This window comes from Symphalangus syndactylus, chromosome 10, assembly GCF_028878055.3.
Source record: "Symphalangus syndactylus isolate Jambi chromosome 10, NHGRI_mSymSyn1-v2.1_pri, whole genome shotgun sequence".
NCBI classification, from domain to species: Eukaryota; Metazoa; Chordata; class Mammalia; order Primates; family Hylobatidae; genus Symphalangus; species Symphalangus syndactylus.
This window is the reverse complement of record NC_072432.2, coordinates 118,315,200-118,342,127: the sequence shown is the minus strand read 5'-3', so window position 1 is coordinate 118,342,127 and position 26,928 is coordinate 118,315,200. Positions and strand designations below refer to the sequence as shown.

The window sequence follows — 26,928 nt, the reverse complement described above, 5'->3', positions numbered from 1 at the left end:
TTGGGAGGCTGAGGTAGGAGGATTGCTTGAGCCCAGGAAGTGGAGGCTGCAGTGAGCCAAGACCATGCAATTGCACTCCAGCCTGGGTGACAACATGAGACAGTCTCAAAAAATAAATAAATAAATGAATGAATAAAGAGTAAAGACTCATGGGATAAAAATTTGTTCCACAGAATTTACAAAACACAACTGTGATCAAATCACTGCTGGGTACATCTCAATGCAGTTCAGTATTAAAAGCCTGTGGTAGGAAGCTGAGGGGGACGGTCCCCAGCAGAGGCTGTTTTGTATCAGAGAAAGATAATAAAGGGCAGGAGTCCAAGGACCCAGCTGTGAATGTCCCCCACCCTCAGCAGAGTCCCTCCCAGCTCTGGCACTGGACTGTACCTTGCCCTTTGTGATTCACTTCCTTTGCTGCAATCACTTTATTCAAGACTGAAGTGAGTGGCTCATTCTCCCCAATCACGTGTGATGTTATCAAAGGCGACATGATGAGCTGTCTCTGGCGGATGTAGGTTTCCATCGCAATTCTTGGGAAAGAGAAATAAGAGGTAAGGTGGGAGGGGGAGAAAGGAAGTCTCTGCAGCACAACCTCAGATAATGGTGAGTCGTATGGGGATAATCTGGAGATATCAACACTAAGTACCCCTATCTTTCTATCTTTCCTTTATTTTTCCATTTTGTGTCTATCTTAAATACTAAATTCACCTTGGAAATGACGAGACGAAGAGGGAGGAAAAAAACCCAAGGGTACACAAAACTGGTGACCAACGGTTAGCAATTAAAATCAGAGGCAACGCTCCATGCTCTTTCAGAGGCAGAAGAGGCTGCTGCAATAGAATTGAAGACAGAGCACCCACGGAAGGGGCAGGAGCCCCCAGGTCTACTTCTGCTTGATAGTGAGCTCTGCAAGAGGCTCCCTTTGGGCCTCAGTTTCTCCATCTGTAAGAGATGGGCTGGGATCACATGCCTGTTAAGGCTCCTGTCTAGTGTCAACCCCCTATGTATGAGCACAGTGTATATGCCTGGTGTCTGGTAGATGTTCTCAGATTTCCATGTGGTGACAAGCTAGATCTTGGCATGGGTGCTGCCAAACAAGCTCCATTTGAGTGACCTTATCAGGCCGCAGCTCGTAAAGGGTGATCAAAGAACCAAACACAGCCCCCATTCTACTGAAGGCAGAAGCACTATCAGCAACTGCACATTGGCCTGGGGCAGTACAATAGTCTCCTGTCTCCTCTGTCCACTGCATGTAGGCCAGCTTTCTCCGCAGGGATCCCTGTACCCTGACAATAAAACACACTGCAATATGTGACTGGCAAATGGGATTGCTATAGTCTTGAGTTCCTGTTTTTTACAAATGACTCTCTCTAAATGGACTTGTAGAATACCCATACAACACTCTCCTACTGGAAAACACTGTAAAGTTTTTGAAGTAAGTTATGGCAGCGCTTGCCATAAATCTTAGGCATTCAATGCCAGAGGCTGCAGTCTACATCGTAAATACTTCACTGCAGCTGTTGGTTGCACAGTGAGCAGTAATGAAATTAAGGCAGGGTTCGTCAGGGACTCAAAGCGTGGATTATACAGTGGGGACAATCTCAGGACTAAGTACTGTGATATGGTTGCTGGAGGAAAGCTGGTTCAGAAATTAAGCAGGAGGCACATCACCACCAGCAAATAAACAGATGGCTGTTTCAGACACGTTTCATATCCATGAAGGCCACTCCTATTATGTACATATAATCTTAAATACAAATATAACACATTCATAGTACTACAATATATATGGTACAACATTTATATTTATTAAGTATTATATGTATATTTATATTTATTCAATATACAGTCATATTCCTAACAATGTTTCAGTCAATGACAGACTGCATAGATGACCGTGGTCCCATAAGATTATAATGGAGCTGGCCAGGCATGATGGCTCACACCTGTAATCCCAGCACTTTGGGAGGCCAAGGCAGGTGGATCACCTGAGGTCAGGAGTTTGACACAAGCCTGACCAACATGGTGAAACCCTGTCTCTACTAAAAATAGAAAAATTAGCTGGGTGTAATGGCATGCACCTGTAATCTCAGCTACTCGGGAGGCTGAGGCAGGAGAACTGGTAGGGATACTTTCTGAGAAACATGTCACTAGGCTCTCTTGTCATTGTGTAGATAACATAGAGTGCACTTACACAAACCCGGAATATATGGACTACTACACACCTACGCTGTATGGTATAGCCTATTGCTCCTAGACTATAAACCTGTCCAGCATGCTACTGTACTGAATACTGCAGGCAATTGCAACACAGTGCTATTTGTGTCTTTAAACATATTTAAACAGAGTTGTGCTGAGATGTTAAAACAGCTATAACATCACTAGGCAATAGGAATGTTTCAGCTCCATTAATAATCTTTTTTTTTTTTTTTTTTTTGAGACAGAGTCTCACTCTGTTGCCCAGGCTGGAGTGAAGTGGCATGATCTTGGCTCACTGCAAGCTCCACCTTCCAGGTTCATGCCATTCTCCTGCCTCAGCCTCCCGAGTAGCTGGGACTACAGGCGCCCGCCACTGTGCCCAGCTAATTTTTTGTATTTTTAGTAGAGACAGGGTTTCACCGTGGTCTCGATCTCCTGACCTCGTGATCTGCCCGCCTCGGCCTCCCAAAGTGCTGGGATTACAGGCGTTAAGCCGCTGCGCCTGGCCGTAAATTCAACATGTTTATTAAATATACTTAAACATATTTATATATTATACAATACATATTTATATAGGTATGTGCATACAGTGTTTTATATTATTCACAAAACAAGAGCAGCATTCACGGAGATGAAAGTTATCACGTAACTTTAGCACTGTGCTACATAAAATATTTGTCTCGTCTTGGAAGGTCAATATATAGGTGGTAGCATACAAGGTAAGTGCATTTTATTTTTTAATTATTTTATTTTATCTATTTTTACTTCATATTTTATTTTATCTGAGACAGGGTATGGCTCTGTCACCCAGGATGGAGTGCAATAGCCATATTTTAAAAAATAATTCATAGCAGCCTCTGGATAAAAGAGACAAGTATTACTTAGCATGGGCTATTTGCACTATTATGTTTAGAAACTGGTCCAAAGGTGTGGACTTAACATTGAAAGATTAAAATTTTTATATTTTATATATTACATATAATACATATTTTTTGTATAAAAAACAGACAACAGGAAAACAAAAACAGGAGCAAAATCACCAACAGTTACATCAACAGAAATAGTCACTGTTAATAATGGAGTAAATTTTTTGAAATATCTAAATTTTAAGGCTTTTAATGCATTGTAACAATTCATATTCTCTATAAGTAATGTATGTCTCCTTGTATCTACCCAAACACTAAAGTGTGGTTAAGATAAAAACTAAACCTTGATGTTTCAATCTGCATTTCACTCATCCTCAATAAATGTACACCATTTCTGTGTGTGTGTGTATTCCCTTCACGTCCTTATTAATTTCTACTAATTCTTTATATATTACAAATACTCATCCTTTCTCATACACACTGCAAAGACTGTATTTTTTTTTATATGTATAAGTTCTTTATAATTTTTGGGTGGTTAAATCTATCAATTTTTATTTTTTTGTCTGAATCTTTAAAATGGCCTCCTTCTCATTACTACCATATAAAACTTCTATTTTCCTGTTAATATTTTAAGATTCTAGCTCTTACAATTGTATGCTTAATGATCTAAAATTTACACTGGCATAAGTTGTGAGACTGGAATCTAACTTAGGGATCTTAAATGGCTAACTTTCTCCAAAATTTTTTTTTTGCATAATGTATCTTTCTCCACTAATTTGTGATATCATTTGTAAAAAATGATATATTAACTCAAACATATGATTCTGGCTGGTTTGTGGAATTCTCAGTTTGTTCTACTTGTCTGCAGTGGCAGCTGCAAGTGAGCTGAGATGATGCCCTCTGACTGGCATGATGGCCCCTGGTGGGAGTTGGTCCCGGCAATGCTCTTGGCCTCTGCTAGGCCTCTACTGACTGTGCAGGTGCTACAGCAGGTCATGACGTTCACACCTGCACTTCTTCAGAGTGACACGGCTTGAATCTGCTCCCAACAGCTCCTGAATGGTCTACCCATGGCTCCAGCTCCTACAGCTCAATATGGAGGGCCTTAATAAAGCTCTGCAAGGATCCTTTCGCATGCTCCCAGGCTGGCTTTCCCCCGACATGCAGGAACACGGGCCCATGGGTGTGTCAGCCCTTCACTCTCTCATCTCCTAAACCCTCGCTACAGACAGTGGGGCCTTCAGACCAGCTACATCAGCATCACCTGGGAGCTTGTCAGAGGCAGAACTCCCCTGCAGCCTAACAAGGTGCCCTGATTCATATGCATGATGCAGTCTGAGAAGCCCTACGCTAGCCCACGTGATTCCGTATCATCCATGATGCCTGTTTCATGCAATAGACTGCACATATACTTTGGCATTGCTGACACAAGGATGGCACCTGCTCTGCATTCCAGGGCAGACAGATATGTGCCCTTTTATATTCTTTGATGCCTTTTTTTTTTTTTTTTTTTGAGACGGAGTCTCGCTCTGTCGCCCAGGCTGGAGTGCAGTGGCACGATCTCGGCTCACTGCAAGCTCTGCCTCCCAGGTTCACGCCATTCTCCTGCCTCAGCCTCTCCGAGTAGCTGGGACTACAGGCGCCCGCCACCACGCCCGGCTAATTTTTTGTATTTTTTTTTTAGTAGAGACGGGGTTTCACCGTGGTCTCGATCTCCTGATCTCGTGATCCGCCCGCCTCGGCCTCCCAAAGTGCTGGGATTACAAGCGTGAGCCACCGCGCCCGGCCTGATGCTTTCTATAGAATCAGGAAAGCTCAGTTTACCCTCTTCAATGGGAGTCCAACATCAAGGACTTTGAATAAAGTCTTCTGTTCAGCTCCTATCTGACAATCTTGCAGCTTAGAATCTTTCCTTCTCTGAGAAAATGGTTTCTAGCACCTGTTTCTGTGTTAACAGACAATTGAATGGCTAATCCAGGTCTCAAGTCACCTGGGACACATGCCAAAGTACTTACTGCTGAAAGGGAATAAAATGCTGCTTTTCTTCATCATCCACCTTCCCATGTATGATATCAGTAATATCCATCACTAGGAAAAAGATAAACTTCATTAAAGAAACTAATTGCTTCATGCCTCAGTAAGTTACTATGGAAAAGGACAGTATCAGCAAACATAAAACACCGCAGGAAGAAAGGTACCAAGCCGGGACTTTGTTTTATTTCTTTGCCAATGGTGATTCCCAGTGTACCTAGCCTAGCAAAAAAGTGACTCATGAGGTGCTAAGGAAGGGGTCTGGGTTTTACTGGATCAATTTTGCAGACTACCCACTTTAAAAACTCTACAAGATCGAGTTGCTAAATTCTTTTGCTTTTTATTAAAAGACAGTCTTGCTCCTTTGCCCAGGTTGGAGTGCAGCGGCACAATCTCGGCTCACTGCAACCTCCACCTCCCCTGTTCAAGCAATTCTCCTGCCTCAGCCTCCCAAGTAGCTGGGACCACTACAGCGCATGCCACCACGCTTGGCAAACTTTTGTATTTTTTTAGTATAGACAGAGTTTCACCATGTTGGCCAGGCTGGTCTTGAACTCCTGACCTCAGATGATCTGCCCGCCTCAGCCTCCCAAAGTGCTGGGATTACAGGGATGAGCCATCGTGCCCTGCCTGAGTTGCTAAATTCTTGAGAAATTTAACATCAGGTTACTTTTTAGTAAGTCTGGAACCAAAGGTCCAGGAGCAGAATTATGACATTTCCTTGATCGTTTTCAATCTCTGAACAACCAAAATGTCAATGTAAGGCCCAAAATATATTTCCTCAATTAAACAAACTACAGAGGAAGATGCGGGGCCTTTTGGCAGGTTCTGGGGTTTGATGTAAGCCAAGGAGCCTCTCTGAAAGCATTTAGAAACAAACACAACATTGTCTTCAATAAGTAAATTTCCTAGACCGGCAAACCACTTCCCAGCGAGTATTTTATTCCACGAAAATCAACACACAGACCCAGACAGGGAGGAATCCAATAGTCACAACTTAGGTTCTACTGTGTATAAGACACAGTGTTGGGCACTCAGGGGGAAAGAAAGGAGCGTGGGCTAGGTGAGGACACAGAACCCACACAAAGAAAACTGGCAGTGACAGGCAGTAAATGCTGCGTGTCTGATACTGACAATGACAACGTGATCCATCTCTTACTATCTCTGGGCCTTCTTCCCACCTTTCTTCCTCCTTTCCTCCTTCCCTCCCTCTATTTTCAAAATTGTGGCAAAACACGCATAACATAAAATTTACTATCTTGTCCATTTTAAGGTATTCACTTCAGTGGCATTAAGTGTATTCACATTGTTGTGCAACCATCATCACCTTCCACTTCTAGAACTTTTTCATCTCCCCAAATGGAAACTCTGCACCCATTAAACACTAACTCCCCATTCCCCTCTCCAGCCCCTGGCACTCACCATTCTATGCTGGCTCTGTGAATTTGACAACTCTAGGCACCTCATATAAGTGGGATCATACAATATTTGCCCTTTTGTGTCTCGCTTATTTACTTAGCGTAAAGTCCTCAAGGTTTACCCACGCTGTATGTAGCATGTGTCAGAATTCTTGTCCTGTTTAAGGTGAGTAATATTCCATTGTGCATACACACCACAGTTTCTTTGTCCATTTATGCACCGATGGACACCTAGGTTACTTCCACCTTTTGCCTATTGTGAATAATACTGCTACAAACACGGATGCACAAATATCTCCTCCAGACCTTGCTTTTGATTGTTTTGAAGTAGGGCAGCTGGATCATTTGCTAGTTCCATGTTTAACTTTTTGAGAAATTGCCATGCTATTTTCCACAGCGCTACACTATTTCACATTTGTCTCTGGGTCTCTCTTGTACCTGCCACTCCAAAAGGTCTTCGGAGTCCACAGGTGTGCTTCTTGCCTTCCTTCAGCTCCATGTGGCCCACGCGGACGATCTGGCACACAAGGCTGACGCGGGGCCGGATGAGGTCCATGCTGCTGAGGTCCTAAAGGGGCAGAGAAAGTGTGAGAGGAGGTGGGGCTGGGCCACTGTGTCACCCGTGTCTCTTTATCTTTACCCTCTACAACAAAATCCTGTTCAGACCTTATTTCTCAATGCTGAAATATCAGAACAACTCTCTTCTTCCCCATCTCCATCCAAGAGCTATTATGGCATCAGAGAACATGACTTTGTGCGTGTAAACAAGTGCTTTTTTGTTCCCCAGTTCCTACTTCAAATTTACAAATCAGATCATAGTCCTTTGGAAGTCTCCAGTTCATCAGCTTAAGCACGGTATTGAAAAATCAGGGCCCTCACCATTGCGACTGTGTATCCTTCTTGGACGTATCTCAGCACAGGATGCATTTCAGCATCAAATGAAGTAAAAACTTGTGTAACACTGACATTTACTGGGTATCCACACAAGTCTGTGACATTTCATTTCCTTTTCAAAACAAGCCCGTGAGGCAACTATGAGATAGGCACTGCTTTATGGGACTATTCACCTGATTTATGAGAGGTCTCCATTGAGAGCTTATCAGTGTATACTGAATCATGACAGATGTGTCAATGAAATACCTATTTCTTTTGTAGCTAGGGTTCTACACTTGTCTATATTCTTTTTTTTTTTTTTTTTTTGACAAGGTCTCCCTATGTTATCCAGGCTGGCCTTGGCCTTGAACATCTAGGCTCAAGGGATCCAGCCTCCTCGGCCTCCCAAAGTGCTGGGATTACAGACATGAGCCACCACGCCCGGCCATTATTTGTTTTCTTAAGGATGGGTGAGTAAACCCAGGAATGAGCTGATATCTCTCATTCAACTCAACTTCAGAAAAAAAATTAATCACATCTCAAATTGGTTATATGAAACAGCTGCCCAAGCTCTCTTTACCGAAGCAAGAATCACTTTTAACATAATCATTCCAAATCCAGGCCCTGCAATTTAGTTAACTCAGGTCTCCAAGATATACATCAATGACAACGTCCACCCTGCATTTCTACTCTAGGTCTGCAAGGCTTCTGTTAATGGAAAAATTAAGACTCCAGGTGACTAGGTACATATATTGTGGCACATTGATAGAGTAGGCCCCCCTTGTCTGTGATGAATATGCTCTGAGACCCCCGGTGGATACCTGAAACCAAAGACAGTACCAAACTCTGTATGTGCTCTTTTTTCCTATACATACAATTTATAAAGTTTTACCTTTTCACTTAAAGGAAGCACGCTTCTCTTTGGCATATCTGAATTGCCAGCATCACTCCTCTTGTACTTTGAGGTCATTTTTCCTTTTTAAAATTCTTTAGTAGAGACAGGGTTTTACCATGTTGCACAGACTGGTCTCGAACTCCTGCACTCAAGTGATGCTCCCACCTCGGCCTCCCAAAGTGCTGGGATTACAGGCATGGGTCTCTGTGCCTGGATTGATTATTGTTTATTATTTGTCTTATCCATCAGGACAAAAACTGCTTTTTTCCCCCTGATTTTTCATGGATGTATTTCAAGTGTCTAAATCAGTGCCTGGCATTGAAGTACATGTTGAATAAACGGGTGGGTTATTCCAGCTAGGCAGATTGATGATTTTTCCTTTCATCTTTTCATTTTGTATGTTTTCCACATATTCATTATATGAATATGTTCATGTGGCAACCAAAGAGAATGATTAAACAGAAGGGAGGACTTACTGTAAACACTGCTTGGAGGTTATTGAGCTTCTCTATTTCCTTGGGCATCCCATTACTGCCCCAACGAATTAGATAGTTCTCACTGGCAAAGGAAAAAAAATTGCTCTTAATGAGAGGCTAACTGGGGTTGGAGACGAGGCTACCCTTAGTATAGACTTACAAGGGAAGGAGGAAAGGCCAGAAATGCTCAGTGAAATTCAACAGGCCGGTGTGAAAAGAGCTGACTTGGGAACTGCGACCACACAGATGGCCACTGCCGGGTGTCCTGGCATTAGAGAAGCGTCCCTGCTGTGGCTCCGCAAGGCATGCCCCACACAGATACAGGACACCCACTGCTCCTGATGGGCACAGACGTGGTAGAGCTTATGGGATGCTACGGTCTGGGTTTTCCCTCCATCTCAAAATCTTTGAATAAAAGTTTCAGCTTTTCTAAATTAATAATTTAATTTTAGGCAGGGTGCAGTGGCTCATGCCTGTAATCCCAGCACTTTGGGAGGCTGAGGCAGGCAGATCACCTGAGGTCAGGAGTTAAAGACCAGGCTGGCCAACATGGTGAAACCCCATCTCTACTAAAAATACAAAAATTGGTGGGGCATGGTGTCAGGTGTCTGTAATCCCAGCTACTTGGGAGGCTGAGGCAGGAGAATCGCTTGGACCCGGGAGGCGGAGGTTGCAATGAGCTGAGATCATGCCATTGCACTCCAGCCTGGACGACAAGAGCTAAATTCTGTCTCAAAAAATAAAAAATAAAGATAAAAAAGAATTTAATTTTATAACAGTCATTCCAAATCTATCCCCTGTAATCCACATTATTACATTAAAAAATTTTTTTAAAGAAACAAATTCTCAGCAATTACTTTTAACTATCTTCTCAAAAATAAATTCTCCATTTTCTTAGCTGCTAAACAGTAGTACCACTGTAGGGCTGAACAATGCCCATTACACTCCTTAGAGTCTTAAAAAAATGTTTTTTAATAGATATTATTTTCTTAGAGCAGTTTTAGCTTTGCAGCAAAGTTGAGCTGAAAATAGAGTCCCATAACATATTCTCTCCCCTCAGACACAACCTCCTTTGCTACCAACATTCCCCCGACCATAGTAGTAACATTAGTTAAAACTGATGAAGCTACATTGACACATCATGTACCCAAAGTCCACAGTTTACATAAGGGTTCCCTCCTGGCATCGAACATCCTGTGCATTTAGACAAATTCATAATGACATGCACCCACCACTATCATACAGAATAGTGCCATTGCTCTAAAAATCCTCTGTGCTCTGCCTATTCATCCCTTTCTCACCCTCCCACACAGTGTTTTGAATTCTTTGTTCCCATCTCCAAACCCTAATGAGTTTTATGTGATCTCTAAATCCCAGAGAGTATACAAACTGGCCGCATTGTTCTAGTAGTGACATATGAAGGCTTCATAGACCATATGATTTTACATTCTACTGCTTAGAAATCGGCCCTGCTTCCCTATTTTCTCCCCTCAAATCTGGCAAAGAGCTGCCCGGGTAGGGGTCAGGGGAAGGCTGGGTATCTTTGTTAGGTCAGCAGCAGGGCATCTGGGTCTCTGCTACCTGATAAAAGTGGACTGGTCTGGGTCATAGAGGGCCATAAACAACTCTGCATCTTCCCCGATGTTGCAGACAAAGTTCTTGAAGTTCACATAGAGGCCATAGGTGTGGATGGTACTGAAGATGGACTGGCCCCGCAGGTCGAAGTTCTGCAGGATTGACTGAACAAAGAGGGAACAGAGAAAAACATCTTGATTTTGGCAAACGGGAAATGTTGGCAAAAATAAATAAATAAATAAATAAATAAATAAATAAATAAATAAGCAAGCCTGCAAATGGCAGACAAAGCCTGGGCACAGTGGCTCATTCCTGCAATCCCAGTGCTACTAGAGGCCCAGGAATTTGAGACCAGCCTGGGCAACACAGCAAGCCTCTGTCTCTACAAAAAAATTTTTTTAAAATTAGCTGTGCCTGTAGTCCCGGCTACCTGGGAACAGAGGAGGCTGCAGTGAGTAAGCTATGATGGAGTCACTGAACTCCAGCCTGGGCAACAAAGTGAGACCCTGTCTCAATCAGTCAGTTGATTAATCAATAAATAACAAAAAACAAAACACAGATAACACCCAAGAGGAAGTGCATTTGCTAAGAAAAAGTGTATGTAAGTGGACAAATGCAGTGAGCAAAATATAATCATTATAATTTCAGTGATCAAGACTGTTCTGTTCAGGGCCTTGAACCCCAGACATTCAAACAAATGCTGTCTAAAGGTGATAATTCCAGGGTTTTGGTAGCTCCAAGTGCCTGTCTTACACAATAGCTTCTGAATGAAGCTCAAAAGCACAAACATCATGATCCATTATCCTGGATAGAGAAATAACTCTCATTAAAAACAAAATATTCCACTGGAAAGGCTTTACCTTCAGGCATGGTTTGCCACTGGATTCAGAACACAAATATTATCACGACGACGCTAAAGAAGTAAACACTACAAACCAGCAAACCAAAGAAAATTGACTCAAATCTTTACTCATTAGAACAGAAAGACTAGAAGAAAAACATATATCAAAATGTCAATGTGTTTGGGTCTGAGAAATCAAAATATGAATAAGTTTTTTTTTTAAGAGGCAGGGTCTTGCTTTGTTGCCCAGGCTGGAGTGCAGTGGTATGATCATAGTTCACTACAGCCTCAAATTCCCAGTCTCAAGTGATCCTCCTGCCTCAGCCTCCTGGGTAGCTGGGACTACAGTCATGCACTACCACGCCCAGCTAATTTTTAAAAAAAATTTTCGTAGAAAAGGAGTCTCGCTATGTCACTATGTTGCCCAGCTGGTCTCGAACTCCTGGCCTCAAATGATCTGCCCACCTCAGCCTCCCAAAGGGCTAGGATTACAGGCATGAGCCACCATGCACGGATTCTAATTTTTCTTTAATGTCCAATTATTACTTTCAAAGTCTTTCAAACACTTTATTTTTAAATATTATTTATTTTAGCCTGGGTGCAGTGGATCATGCCTATAATCTCAGCACTTCGGGAGGTCGAGGAGGGTGGATCACCTGAAGTCAGGAGTTTGAGACTGGCCTGACCAATATGATGAAACCTGTCTCTACTAAAATTACAAAAATTGGCCAGGCTTGGTGGCTCACGCTTATAACCCCAGCACTTTGGGAGGCCAAGGCGGGTGGATCACAAGGTCAGGAGTTCGAGACTAGCCTGGCCAACATGGTGAAATCCTATCTCTACTAAAAATATAAAAATTAGCCGGGCGTGGTGGTGGGCGCCTGTAATCCCAGCTACTCGGAAGGCTGAGGCAGGAGAACAGCTTGAACCTGGGAGGCAGAGGTTGCAGTGAGCTGAGATATGGCCACTCCAGGGCAACAGAGCAAGACCCCATCTAAAAAAAAAAAAAAAAAAATTACAAAAATTAGCCGGGCATGGTGGAGGGCACCTGTAATCCCAGCTACTTGGGAGGCTGAGGCAGGAGAATTGCTTGAACCCAGGAAGAAGAGGTTGCAGTGAACTGAGATTGCACCACTGCACTCCAGCCTGGGCAACAGAGCAAGACTCCATCTCAAAAATAAACATATAAATAAAAAATAAAAATAAATAAATACTATTTATTTTGAAATTGTAATACATGCAATGAATGCAAGAGATTACACATTTAAAAAGTCTCCCTCCCACCCAGTTTTCCTTCCCAGATGCATCCATTAATAATTATTTGTCTATTATTTCAGAGTTAGTCTATGTATATGCAAGCATAGATTTATATACATTTTTTGAAACACAAATAATAGCATTTTATATATACTGTTATGGATCCTGATCTTTTCACTTAATACATACCTTTGCAATCTTTCCATATCAGAATATATATATATACCTGCCTCATCCTTTCTGCTATGTTTCACTTTTAAAATGAGGACAAAACTACAGAAGTAGTTTTGTTCTCAATGATTTCCCTTTCTTTCATTAAAAACCAAGGCAAAAATGGAACCTCAGTGGGCAGAATTTCACATTTAAGGAACTGTACCTTCTCTTCTTGGATCTTTTCCTCAATCCTTTTGGAGGCCACCTCATGGGCCTTGAAGAGGGCAATGGTGCTGGTTTCGTCGGGGTCTAGGATGTTCCCGTTGTCATCTCGCACCACCAGATCTAACCCCAGCATTCTGGAGAGAAAGCAGTAGTCAGCTGGTTCTCCTCACCAGTGGCAGACTTTTTACTGAGGAGTCCTCATCAAGGAGCCCAGAGGATCCATAGTTAGAAAGGGAGATGCTGGACAAGCCAAGGGAAGCACAGCTCATTGACTTTCTTCATTTCAGTTTCTGCCACCTTTCAACACTGTTAGAAAACTCATGAGATGATATTAGCCAAAGTCGTAGAAGGATATGCAAATATGGTCCATAGACCCTCAAGAGAAAAGTAAAAGTGGCACTGATTCTGACTAAAATCCTCTGGCCAATGCTTCTTGCCTGTATTCTTCTGTTATTACGAAGAGGAACTATGAAATGAAGTAAATAGAGCAAACAAAATTAAGATTCAACCTGTGTTTAATAAACACCTCCTATGCCAGGCGCCATGGTTCACGTCTGTAATCCTAGCAGTTTGGGAGGCTGAGGTGGGCAGATTACTTGAGACCAGGAGGTCAAGACCAGCCTGGGAAACATGTTGAAACCCTGTCTCTGGTAAAAATACAAAAACTAGCCAGGTATAGTGGCATACGCCTGTAGTCTCAACTACTTGGGGGGCTGAGGTGTGAGGATGGCTTGAGCCCAGGAAGTTGAGGCTGCAATGAGTCAAGATTGCACCACTGCACTCTAGCCTGCGTGAGAAAGCAAGACCCTGTCTGAAACAATAAATAAATAAATACATACACACATACCTCCTATATACACTTCACAAACATTGATTGATTATAACGCCATGAGGTAGGGTGGAGGTAAATGTTATTATTTCAATTTTATGAGTAAAGGAACAGACCAAGTGGGCGTGGTCTCACTGTTTATTACATTGCTACGAAGGACCAATGAACAATTATTTGAGGGCTTGCTGCCTTGATTTCCTTAACTTAAGATGGTCATAAAGGAGACGAGTGAAGTAAGTCCTGGCTTGCTGCTATCTCATGGCCAGAGCATGGGCTCTGGTGTCATTTAGACCAGGATTTGAATCTTGGCTTGAATACTTGCTACCATTATGACCCTGGAGAATTTACTTAATTCTGCAAAACTTTGGTTTCTCCATTTGTATACATTCCTTACCCTTCAAGGTTGTTGTGAGAAATTACTTTTTTTTATTTTTTTTAGAGACAGCCTTAAACTCCTGGGCTCAAGCAGTCCCCGTCTCAGCCTTCCAAGTAGCTGGGACTACAGGCTTACATTACCATGCTCAGCTAATTAAAAAAAAAAAAAATTGTAGAGATGGGGTCTTGCTATGTTGCCCAGGCTAGTCTTGAACTCCTGGCTTCAAGTGAGCCTCCCACTTCGGCCTCCCAAAGTGCTGGGATTATAGGCATAAGCCATTGCACCTGGCCCTGTTGTGAGAATTTAATAAGATAATGCATGTACAGTATCTAATACTATATGTAGCATACAGTAAACTCTCAGCTTAAGCATAAATGTTAGCTCTTGATGTGGTCTGGATCTATGTTTCCACCCAAATCTCACATTCACCCTAATGTTGGAAGTGGGGCCTGGTGGGAGGTGATTGGATCATGGGGGTGGATCCTTCATAAATGGTTTAACACCATCCCTTTGGTGCTGTTCTCGTGATGGAGTTCTCACGAGATCTGGTTGTTTAAAAGTCTGTAGCCCCTCCCACCTCTCTGTCTCTTGCTCCTGCTCTGGCCACGTAAGACGTGCTTGCTTCCCCGTCTGCCATGATTGTAAGTTTCCTGAGGCCTCCCCAGAGGCAGAAGCTGGTATGCTGCCTGTACAGCCAACAGAACCATGAGTCAATTAAACCACTTTTCTTATAAATTACCCAGTCTCAGGTATTTCTTTATAGCAGTCTGAGAATGGACTAACACAGTTCTTATCGCAGCAACTAGCAGAAGCAAACACCTGGCTGTGTGTGAAGTTGTAGCTCTGCATATGCTTGGGAATACTAAGGGCTATATCGTGGGTGCAATCCCTCCCCTCAAGGCTTTTGTGCCCAAAGTGCACACAAAAGTAGAAAAAATTTTGCTTAGGCTCAAGAAGTTGAGGACTGTGGTGGAAATAGGATACTGCTATCCAAATACCCAGCATGCATTCCCGGCACCAAAGAGCAAGACCGCTCAGGGATAACACTGCAATGTGCCAAGTCTTTGGGAAGAACGCAAAAATGCCTCCTCTCCCTCCTCTCTGTTTTACAGCATCTGTATCAAGTGATTTCATCTGGCAGGTTCCTTTCCATGGCGGCCAGACCCAGACTCATGAACGATGGCCATGCTGGCTGCTCGCAGACTGGATCAGGAAGGCACTGACACAGCAGCTCCATTTCCTGAGCTACTTCCAAGAGGTGGAATGGGAAAGAAGTCATGTTCTGCCGTTTGTGGGGTGTGAACATCCTGTGCCAGAGATCACGGGACCTCCAGGCCAATGTCATGGCAAGACACCAAATGGCAGAAGTGTCCAATGTGCAATGGAGAGTTGCCTTATCCCACCTAATTGGCCCTTTATTTATTTATTTATTTATTTATTTATTTGAGACAGAGTCTTACTCTGTCACCCAGGCTGGAGTGCACTGGCGTGATCTTGGCTCACTGCAACCTCCACCTCCAGAGTTCCAGCGATTCTTGTGCCTCAGCCTCCCAAGTAGCTGGGATTACAGGCATATGCCACCATGCCCAGCTAATTTTTATATTTTTAGTAGAGATGGGGGTTTCATCACGTTGGCCAGGTTGGTCTCGAACTCCTGACCTCTGGTGATCTGCCCACCTCAGCCTCTCAAACTGCCGGGATTACAGGCATGAGCAACCTCACCTGGCCTAATTGGCCTTTTAATAAGTCCTCTGACACCACAAGCCTGGCAGTGCAGCCACTGTGGGTATGGTCTTCTGGGTGGTCAAGTAATAGGGGAGGGCACTATTAATTCTTAACCCTAAGAAGGCAGCATTAGACATGGAGTCAAAAGTCTTGGGTTCAAATTTAACCTTTTCCATTTATTACCTACGTGACTGGGAAGTAAATCACTTAAGCTCACTTGGTCTGTTTCTTTATCCATAAGATGTAAATAATAACAGCTACCTCAACCCTATGTTTTAAGATTATAATCAAGTAATGTATATGAAATGTACATAGAAGGTGTTTCCTAAATACCGCTTGAATCTGAATCTTGCATGGCATGTTCACTTTGGCTACTTCAGAATATAGTTGTCACAGTCTATGACATTTAAATAAGTGGCATAGTGATCTGCATTTTAGTAGGTCTCTGAGGGATATCCAAGAATTCCGAGATTGGAAAAGCAAGGTAGAGGAGGAGGAAAAAAATCACATATGCACAAGTTGAAGAAATTTAGAAAATGAAACTAAATTCCAATAACAACTAACCGAGGAACCACTTCTGCCTTTTAAAAAAGAGCTGGTCAGGAGGCAAAAACCCCAGGCCACCATCAATTTGGATACAGGACTGAATTTCTCATTTTCCTAAAGGCAGTGATATCTGGAGCCTAGACATGTGCCTGAGTTAATTAGAAGATTAATGAAGTGATTAACTCTGTAGAGGTGATTGTAGCCATAATCAACAGGCTACAAACATGTTTTACTACTCCTGCAAGTCTGCTTTTCACACACTGTAGACAATGGTCCCGGTTAGGGGGAGATGAAGAGAAAGAAAGAGAATGAGTCTGGTACTGATTTGGAATCCACTGTTAGAATAAAAATAGATACAGTCCCAAGTATCTGAAAATGTCAACTTCAGAGGCTTGGTCATTTTCAGGGATTTTAGTTTAGTTTAGTTTGTGAGACAGGGTCTCACTCTGTTGCCCAGGCTGGAGTGCAGGCATGCAATCATGGCTCACTGCAGCCTTGAACCTCCAGGTTCAAGTGATCCTCCCGAGTAGGTGGGATGACAGGTGTGCGCCACCACACCCAGCTAATTTCCAAATATTTATTGTAGAGATGGGGCCTCGCTATGTTGTCCAGGCTGGTCCCAAACTACTGGGCTCAAGCGATCCTGGAGCCTCATCCTTGCAAAGTACTGGGATTATAGGTGTGAGCCACTATGCTCAGCCAGGTTTTTTGTTTTTGTTTTCTTTATTTGGAGTGGAGCAGCCTCAATCCAAGCCCCATCTTTCCTGGTCATCTGTCACCTCCATGGGATCAGAGATCCAACACAGAGCCTGGCCATGGAGGGAACTGTGACATTTTTTTTAACAAAATTAAATGTCTTCAAAGACAAAATGAGAGCGGTAAGCATTATTCTTTGGCAACTCTAAGATCAAAAGTCTGCTGCAACCAGTGTCATTAGCGTGAACATGCCCACTGTTCGCCAAGTTTTCAGTGAAAAGTCATCCCTGGTTTACCTACCTGTTCCCATGATCAATTTTGGCTGTGACCTTCTTCTTGAGCTCTGCCAGTTCATCCTTGGGGAGCGTCCCAGACAGGATCTGGGACCGCCACTCAATCAGGCTGTACGTCATCTGCTGCAGCTGGCGGAAGAGGGTGAGCTTGTTGTTCTAAGATGAGAAAATATGATGAGGAGAAGATTCTTGAAAAAAGGTGTGACAGAGGATGGAAACATCCTTTTTTATTTGTTTGTTTTTAACAGGAATGTCAGACAGATGAGAGGGAACATCTTTTGGCCGATTCTTTTTTTTTTTTTTTTTTTGTGATGGAGTCTTGCTCTATCGCCCAGGCTGGAGTGCAGTGGCACTATTTTGGCTCACCACAACCTCTGCCTCCCGGGTTCAAGTACAGACAGGGTCTCACCATGTTGGCCAGGCTGGTCTCAAACTCCTGGTCTCAAGTGATCTACCCGCCTCGGCCTCCCAAAGTGCTGGGATTACAAGCTTGAGCCACCACGCCTGGCCTGGTCGATTTTTTTTTTTTTTTTTTTTTTTGAGACGGAGTCTTGCTCTGTTGCCCGGGCTGGAGTGCGGTGGCATGAACTCGGCTAACTGTAACCTCCTCCTCCCAGGTTGAAGTGATTCTCCTGCCTTAGCCTCCTGAGTAGCTGGGACTACAGGTGCATGCCACCACACCCAGCTAATTTTTTGCATTTTTAGTAGAGATGGGGTTTCATCACGTTGGCCAGGCTGGTCTCGAACTCCTGACCTCAAGTGATCTGTCCGTCTTGGCCTCCCAAAGTGCTGGGATTAGAGGCATGAGCCACTGCGCCTGGCCTGGTTCTTTATAAGGTGTTATTTAATCAATCACGTCATAGAGTAAGCTGCATGCATCCAGGGATTTTAAGAAAATATATTAATAAGAATGGCTTTCTCCCGAGCCATTTCTACACCCTCCCCTCTTGCAACTGTGGAAATTGGTGATTGTAGGGTAAACAGTGGGTCATACTCACAAACATATCAAATCATCCATGTACCCTAAAACTCTGGCCATGCCCCTCCTGGGTTTAAAGCCCTCCATTGACTCTCAATGTCCTCCAGACACATATCTTGATCCTTCCTTATCTTGACTCTTCCGCACATTCCCAGCGGCATTTCATACCAGTCTCCACCCCAACAATCTATGTTCCCTTCCATGCAAAGCCATGTCCATTTCTCTCCAAGGCTCCAGATCCTCTCAATATGTTATTTCCTCTTTTGTCCTCTTCCTCCAAATCTACCCCCACCCCTATCCTTTTCTGACTCACACTACACCCTCTGCCAACTGGTAATTCTGATTTCTTCAGTCTCAACTTAGATGTCTCTACCTTGAAACTTCAACTTTAGGTTAGTGGTCCCATCCACAGTGCCCAGAATTTGCTCCCATGATAGCATGGAGAACCTTGGGTTACACTGGCTCATCTGCCTCCCTGCTTAGCTGGTAAGCCTTTATAGGACAGAGAGTTTGTTCATTTGTGTGTCCCTAGAATATAGCTGGTACAAGTAGGCACTCCAGCAAATGTACTAAATGAGTGAATTATGAATGGAGAAATAATTATAATTTCAGAGATAAGAAATACTAGAAAATATAATTTTAAATATTATTTTAAAGTCTCCATTTCCCCAGACAATTGTTAGACCACTCACATATTAAACTGTTAATCTTGGTTTCACTAGTAACTTACTGTAACGAAACTAAATTACCTTACGACTAAGTAATCATTTGTTTTTCAATCATTTTAAGAATCAAACACTTGACACCTAAGCCATCACGACCTTCTAAATCAAGCTTATCCAACCTGTGGCCCTGGACAGCTTTGAATGCAGCCCAATACAACTTCATAAACATTCTTAAAACATTATCATATTTTTTTGCAATTTTCGTTTTTTAGCTTGTCAGCTATCATTCATGTTAGTGTATCTCATATGTGGCCCAAGACAATTCTTCTTCCAATGTGGCCTAGGGAAGCCAAAAGATTGGACACCCCTGATCTAAATGATTGACGGCTTCATTTTAATTTTTTTAAGTTAATGAGCATCCACTATGTGCTGGAAATAAAGTTTCTGCCCTCAAGCATCTAACATTCTAGAGAAGGGAAGACAGCAATAAGAAAGTAAATACATATGCTATATATTATATCATAATATATATACACATGAGATAATTTCTGATGATGAAAAGTGCAAGAAGAAAATAAATAGGACAATATGATCTTGTGTATATAGGGGAAGGATGTTATTTTAGGTACAGCGTTCAGAGAAAAGTCTTCTGTGTATCACTTTTGAGATGTTAGTTAAATAAAACCCCGTAGAACTCCACTCAATCCATATATACTATGAATCCATTTCTTTCATTCTTTTTTTTTTTGGAAATGGAGTTTCACTCTTGTTGCCCAGGCTAGAGTGCAATGATGTGATCTCAGCTCACCGCAACCTCCGCCTCCCGGGTTCAAGCGATTCTCCTGCCTCAGCCTCCCGAGTAGCTGGGATTACAGGCATGCGCCACCACGCCCAGCTAATTTTGTATTTTTGGTAGAGATGGGGTTTCTCCATGTTGGACAGGCTGGTCTCGACCTCCTGACCTCAGATGATCCGCCCGCCTCAGCCTCCCACAGTGCTGAGATTACAGGCGTGAGCCACTGCACCCGGCCCCATTTCTTTCTTCTTTATAGTTGAACGTCATGATATAGTTATATAACCTATACTTCTGAAATTATAGGAAAATATTCTTATCTGCTATAAAAACAATGCACATTGGCTGGGTGTGGTGGCTCACGTCTGTAATCCCAGCACTTTGGGAGGCCGAAGCAAGAGGATCACTTGAGCCTCAGAGTTTGAGACCAGCCTGGGCAACATAGTGAGACCTTGTTTCTGTAAAATAAACAAACAAACAAAAAACCCCCAAAAAACAATGCACACACAGAGATGTTGACAGCACACAATGTTCTCTAGTGATGCCCTTCTATGTCAATCCTAAGGACACAGATTCCTAGACCAGGTGTAGACTAGAAACAGGGCTGAAAACATCCAAAATACTCCTTAACAAAGAATAAATGAGGAAGAAAGAGGCCTTGGTGTAAAGTAGGGGGCAATGAACAAAACTGAGATTAGCAGAGTGTGATGAAACCCTAACACAAGTTCAAAGTTCTGTGACAATACAAAGGAAAGAGATGAAGAACCCATTTATCTGTGATTGCAAAATGCTCTGTTAACACCGCTGATCTTAAAAAACACAGAAGGCAAAGCCTGTTTAAAATTTTGAAACTACCTACATTTACTGCTTTTAGCATTTTCTGAATTGCCTCTTCCTCATCCCCCAGTCCTTAGCAAAACATAAAAATGAGGCTTTTAAAGATACTATTTTTAATAAGCAAAGGTAAAAACCCTGCTTTTTTCCTTCAATCTTATATAAAATGTTTCCATTTCATTTTCTTCAAAATTAGAAAAAGAAGTGAGAAATTAAGCCTATCAGTTTTTGCCTTTCATAACTGCTAGGCAGAAAGAGACTCTTATTCTCTTTCTTGCAACACATTTGTCCACTCTTAGCTATTTAAAATGTTTTCTAATGTTAAGATATTGCTTCTCATAATATAGTACTGAAAGAGTTCAAAGGCTCCGGAGATCCTCTGTGTGACACAGTGCTTTGTTTGGGGTACATGTACACAAGTTCTTAGTCTCAATTATATTAGACACTATCCGTGGCAATTTAATTATTGCCCGTCCATACCAGCCTTGTCTGCCAAGTTTGTCCCCCAAGGAAGGATGAAGACAGCCATTCTTCTCTGATTTACTGTGCCAAGTGAATTCTGAATAGACAAGCTAGAACACACCAAAGGAAACAATTTCCCCATTCACTTCAAGGAGATGGACTTTGTTGCTACATTCCTAAGAGCATTCTAAGCAAGACGTTTCACATAATAGTTGGTCCCTGACACTTCATGGGTTTTGGGGGAAGCATATGAGGACAGGTGAAGAGAAAACCAAACACTCACCAAAAGAGCACGGGCTGGCTGGGCGCAGTGGCTCACACCTGTAATCCCAGCACTTTGGGAGGCCGAGGCAGGTGGATCACCTGAGGTCAGGAGTTCGAGACCAGCCTGGGCAACACGGTGAAACCCCATCTGTACTAAAAATACAAAAATTAGCTGGGTGTGGTGGTGGGTACCTATAATCCCAGCTACTCGAGAGGCTGAGGCAGGAGAATTGCTTGAACCCAGGAGGCAGAGGTTGCTGCAAGCCGAGATCACACCATTGCACTCTAGTCTCGGTGACAAGAGAGAAACTCCATCTCAAAAAAAAAAAGCATGTGCTAAGCTCCTCTGAGGCTCTATTTTCTCTCCAGTTGCCCTCCTTCCAGCTCTTTCTCTCCTGAATCCCATACTGCCCAGGCCCGCCTGTTGCAGAAGCCTTCTCGGTTATCTCTCGTCATCACTCACTTCAGCCTTTTCTGCATTATCAGCCACTGTCACATCATCCAAGAATTTTTGTGACCCTCTCCACAAAAGACAGCACAATCCTGGAACACAATAGGGACTCAAAAACAAACTTTGACAGCTTAAATTTAAAATAACACTCTGTAATACTCTGCTTTCAATTTGAGTGAAGAATGGCTCCACAAAATAAAGCAATCTAAATTTTTTTCAACATAGCAAAGATATTCCTGCATTTGCTTAGAATTTCTCCCTCTCCTACTTGGAGATACCTGAAGCCTCACTTTTTATAGTTTTAGTCCAAATATTTATAACTTTTTTTTTAATGGAGTCTCACTCTGTCACCCCAGCTGGAGTGCAGTAGTGCAATCTTGGCTCACAGCAACCTCCACCTCCTGGGTTCAAACAATTCTCCTGCCTCAGCCTCCCAAGTAGCTGGGATCACAGGCATACACCACACAATGGGATAATTTTTGTATTTTTAGTAGAGACAGTGTTTTGCCATATTGGCCAGGCTGGCCTTGAACTCCTGACCTTAGGTGATCCTCCTGCCTCGGCCTCCGGATGTTTATGACATTTTTTTCTTTTTTAAGAATGTCTAGAGATAAATACGAAGTCACAAGAAAAAATAGCTTTGCCTTCAATACCCACAGGAAAGGAGTATTATAGAATTTGAGGGGCCATTTAGATGATGGCCCTGCTGCAACGGGTGTCAGAAAACCTGGACTCTATTCTTCATTTTCCCAAAGAATGCAGACCACACAGATGGGTAGAATGGTTCATGCCTATAATCTTAGCACTTTAGGAGGCTGGGGTAGGAAGATTGCTTGAGCCTAGGAGTTTGAGACCTGCATGGGCTAAAGACTCTGTCTCTACAAAATGTTAAGACTCTGTCTCTACAAAAAATAAAAAATTAGCCAGATGTGGTGGTGCACGCCTGTGGTCCCAGCTACCGAGGAGGCTGAGGTGGGAGGGTCGCTTGAGCCTGGGAGTTTGAGGCACCAGTGAACTGTGACTGCACCACTGCCCTCCTGCCTGGGTGGCAGAACGAGACCCTATGTCTGAAAAAAAAAAAAAAAAAAAAAAAAAAAAAACAGAAAAACAATGCAGACCATAGTCAAAAACCCTTTCTCTGGTCTTCTACCATTCCATGTACAAAAGAATCAATATTCACTCTGTTCACCAACCTTTCCTCTCCCATGCAGATTTTATGACTTAGAGGGAAACAGGCTTGGCTGAAAGTATGGGTACTTGGCTTCTAGCTCGAATTCTATCATTAACTTGCTATGTGGCTTCGGGCATATTCCCTCTAGGGTAAACTCATATGTAAAATAAAGAGACTGGCACTAAAATCCATTCCCAAGGATAAGCGTCTTTGAGTCTATGACTGAGACATTAAACTCAATTATTCCTCCCAGGCAGCTTCCTGATTAACTGCATCTGACTCTGATCATCTCACTTGCTTGCACACTCAGTTGGCGTTGAGTCAAATTTTCCCAGGGTGGAGCTCTTTGCAATCAATCTCATGCCTAGCTATAACATCTGGGTCCAGATGGGGTGTTTTGGTCCTTCTGTGTTGTTGAGCTACACTGAATCCAGGGACCCCAGGAAGAGGAGATTTCCCACTGCCCCAAACACACTTCCTATCCATTCTAGTGCCTTTTCTCTGTGTCAGATAAAAGTGCAGTCTGACAAGCAAAGGTTTGATTTTTAAAGAAACCATTCAAATTAAAGGCCATTTTTTTGCCTCCTGAAGGAAAAGAAATCCTGACAGCCAGGCAACCAGGTCAGAGGAAATCAAAACTGGAAAAATACCCAAAGCACCACCCATGTCTGGTGCCCGTCAGTCAGTCCCACGCCACGTCTTGGCTCTCTTGTTAGAGCCACACTGAAGCAGGGCTTGCAACTCCCAGATAAAATGCCCTGACAAGAGGACAAAGTTTGCTATGGGAATTTTCTGTTCTTGGTAATAAGGAATAAGATGCTGGTTTCAAACCATGAGACCAGCTTAATTATACTTCAGAGCTTATGTTCCAGCAGCCAGTAATAACCACCGGTTCAAAGAGATTAGAATGGAGCAGCTTTAAACCGCCTGGATATGCGATGATGGGAAGAAAAGGCCATTCAGTGTGTTCTGCAAGTTCCCCTACCCCCTTCCCAATTATAGGCACTTTTTCTGCCCACAGGGTTCTTTACTGCTGGCAAATTTTAAGTGAGGGGAGATCAGTCCTTTGTATGAACTACATGTTAGCAATTAAATTCACTTGATTGGCTGGGCACAGTGGCTCACACCTGTATCCCAGTACTTTGGGAGGCCAAGGCGAGCGGATCACTTGAGGTCAGGAGTTTGAGACCAGCCTGGCCAACGTGGTGAAACACCTTCTCTACTGAAAATACAAAAATCAGTCAGGCATGGTGATGCACACCTGTAATCCCAGCTACTCCGGAGACTGAGGCATGAGAATCGCTTGAACCCAGGAGGCAGAGGTTGCAGTGCGCCAAGATCACACTACTGCACTGCAGCCTGGGAGAGAAGAGTGAAACTACATCTCAAAATAATAATAATAATAATAATAATAATAAATTCACTTGATTCAACACTATGCCTTAATACCGTCTATCACTAAAAAAGATCTTCTATCTCTTTTCCAGAAGGAGTAGGATTAGATCCAGTCTTCCAAAGTTACGTGAACAAAACAGCCTGATTGACCACAATTCACTGAACCCTTTTCTCCCATGGGAAGATGAGGAATAGCACGAAACTAAATCTCAGGGTGAGAAGGTGCACAGCGTTGTTTATGGCATTCAAACAGCTTAGAATTTCCAGGACAGTCCTGTATTTGGAAACTCTCGCCCTACTGCGTCCACTGATACACTGCAATTTTTCAGTTTCATGATCAGATTTTAGTTTTTAGTTGAGAAAGTATGATCCTTTGACTTGAGATGTAGAATTGTTTATATTCAAAAAGTGTAACTGAGTTGTTATGGAAAAGATAAAAGTTAGACATCACACGAATCCGACCGTTTCTAAGTCACTGCATGGGCATCCGCCCATCTAGCAGGGGAATCTGCCCTGATTCCACCTCAGCCGTGTGAAAGCAGGAAGAGGTATTGACAGAAAGGAAAAGAGGCCAAAGATCAGCTTGCTGGATCTGCTTTCCAAGGCTGGGAAGAACAGTGGATAGAAAACCTGAAACCCATCGACCTAGTTAAGTTACTACAGGGCTGGAGGGAGGCTAGACATTATCTGCCCACCCCTTCTGCCCTAAGCTAGAAGATGGGGAATAACCACAGTGGGTGGGCAACTGCATTCTTACATGACCTCAAGGCAAATGTCACTAAATCTTCCAGTGTGATCCAGCTCTTCTCTTACACTTCTCATTATCAATCAGCTCTTTCTAGGAGCAGAGTTGTGAGGGGTTAGTCAGGGGCTGTCATGTATTGACCACAGTGTGACAGGTACTACCCTGGGGTTTTATACAGATTATCCCGCTGAATTCTTACAGTAAATTTGCAAAGCATATAGTACATAAAATCCCCACTTAAGAGAAGAAAAGAAAACTTAAGGAGATCAAGGGACTTGTCTTAGGCGACAGGATCAGCTAGTAGCCTTCTGCATCCAAGTTCTTTCTGTTTTGGTTTATTTTCAGTAACTATTACTGGGTTTGTTATTTTTTCTGAATATAATAGTACATACCCAGTAAGGGAGAAGCCAGAACTTAAGAACTAGTCAGCCTGTCTGACTCCAATGTCCAAGGTCTTGGCACGTCACCAGGAGGCCTCCTTGATCACAATGTTCCCTCCTTTCCTGAACAACCAATGAAAACACACCCAGTGACCAGTTCCAATTGAGGCACAGCAGTATAGGGAAAGTCCATCAGAAACTGCTATACATTTGCAGATTCTCTGTATTTTGGAATGACCCGGGCCTCCTAGACTTGAATTTAAACCAAGCAGGTTCTCTATGTATGGTGAGAAATTTAGCTTGGCTGCTGAGTGCTCAAGGCCACTCTGCCTGAGATACTTGTTCCAAAGGAAGCGGCCTTGGATAAGGGGCCATACAGAAGGGAGCTTCAGAGCCTCGGGCAGGCAGTCGAGTAAGAGGGAAGCTATGTCAAGGCTTCCTAGGGGGAGGGTGTCCAGATGGCTACTGTTTCCAGCTAAGATAATATCAAAAGCACATGCTCCCATTGGCGGAGTCCTTGATGGTCTGTCAGCAGCATAGATCACAGCCACTGTCTCTTTCCATACTCTCACAGTTCTACACGGTCAACACGGCAGCTTTTACATCAACTTTTGCAGAGGAACAACATCCAGCAGACTTGAAGTGTTCAAGTGACTTGCCCAAGGCCTCAGAACTGGTTAGAACAGGACCCACACAGGATACCCAGCTTCCCAATTCCTGGGCCAGTGTCTGTCTCCTAAAACCTGCTTCCTCTCCTGGGCATAAGGCCAACACCCACTGGGGAAGATAATCCAACAGAAAACAATAATAATATACCTAAGGAACAGAGAGACCATGGGGGGAGTCATCTCTTCTCTCCATTTTGGATAAGTCGGTTCACCTCTGTTCGGTGTACATACTCCCCTCCCCTTTAAGACATATTTATGATTATTCTACAAGGTTACCGTGTAACTGTTAAAAACAAATCACAGCTAGGCAAATATTTTTCCTCTCTAGAATAATCACCAGTGTCTACATGGCTGGGCTTAATCTGGTTAGTGGATTGCATTTTCCCCTCATATGAGACTGTGGATCCACAACATAAATTTCTGGTGAACTGAGACTGAAAAGAAAAGAACAAAGAAATGTACTACAGAAATGTGGGATTTCTAAGACATCACAGTTCTTTTTTTTTTGAGAAAGGGTCTTACTCTGTCACCCAGGCTGGAGTGCAGTGGTACAATCATGGCTCACTGCAGCTTCGACCACCCAAGCTTAAGCGATCCTCCCACCTCAGCCTTCTGAGTAGCCTAGATTACAGGTGTGTGCCACCGTGCCCAGCTAATTTTTGGATTTTTGACGGTCTGTCAAAACTCCTGTAGATATAGGGTCTTGCTATGTCACCCAGGCTGGTCTCAAACTGCTGGACTCAAGCAATCCCCCAGGCTTGACCTCCCAAAGGGATGAGATTACAGGCGTGAGCCACTATGCTGGCCACAGGTGTCTTTAAAGACATCAAACAGAGTGCCTGGTGTT

At 43.1% G+C, this 26,928-nt stretch overlaps 1 protein-coding gene across 1 annotated transcript in view; it reads right to left on the bottom strand.

Moving 5' to 3' along the window:
- Window positions 1–26,928, bottom strand: part of DOCK5 (dedicator of cytokinesis 5) — a 232,513-nt gene that overhangs the window by 110,370 nt on the left and 95,215 nt on the right. The window contains exons 6-12 of the mRNA XM_055295734.2: window positions 17,282–17,430; window positions 12,808–12,943; window positions 10,340–10,497; window positions 8,759–8,840; window positions 6,953–7,082; window positions 5,081–5,153; window positions 388–530 (exon numbers count right to left, since the gene is read on the bottom strand). Coding sequence (XP_055151709.2) covers window positions 388–530; window positions 5,081–5,153; window positions 6,953–7,082; window positions 8,759–8,840; window positions 10,340–10,497; window positions 12,808–12,943; window positions 17,282–17,430 — 871 coding nt within the window. The remainder of the gene's footprint in view (window positions 1–387; window positions 531–5,080; window positions 5,154–6,952; window positions 7,083–8,758; window positions 8,841–10,339; window positions 10,498–12,807; window positions 12,944–17,281; window positions 17,431–26,928) is intronic.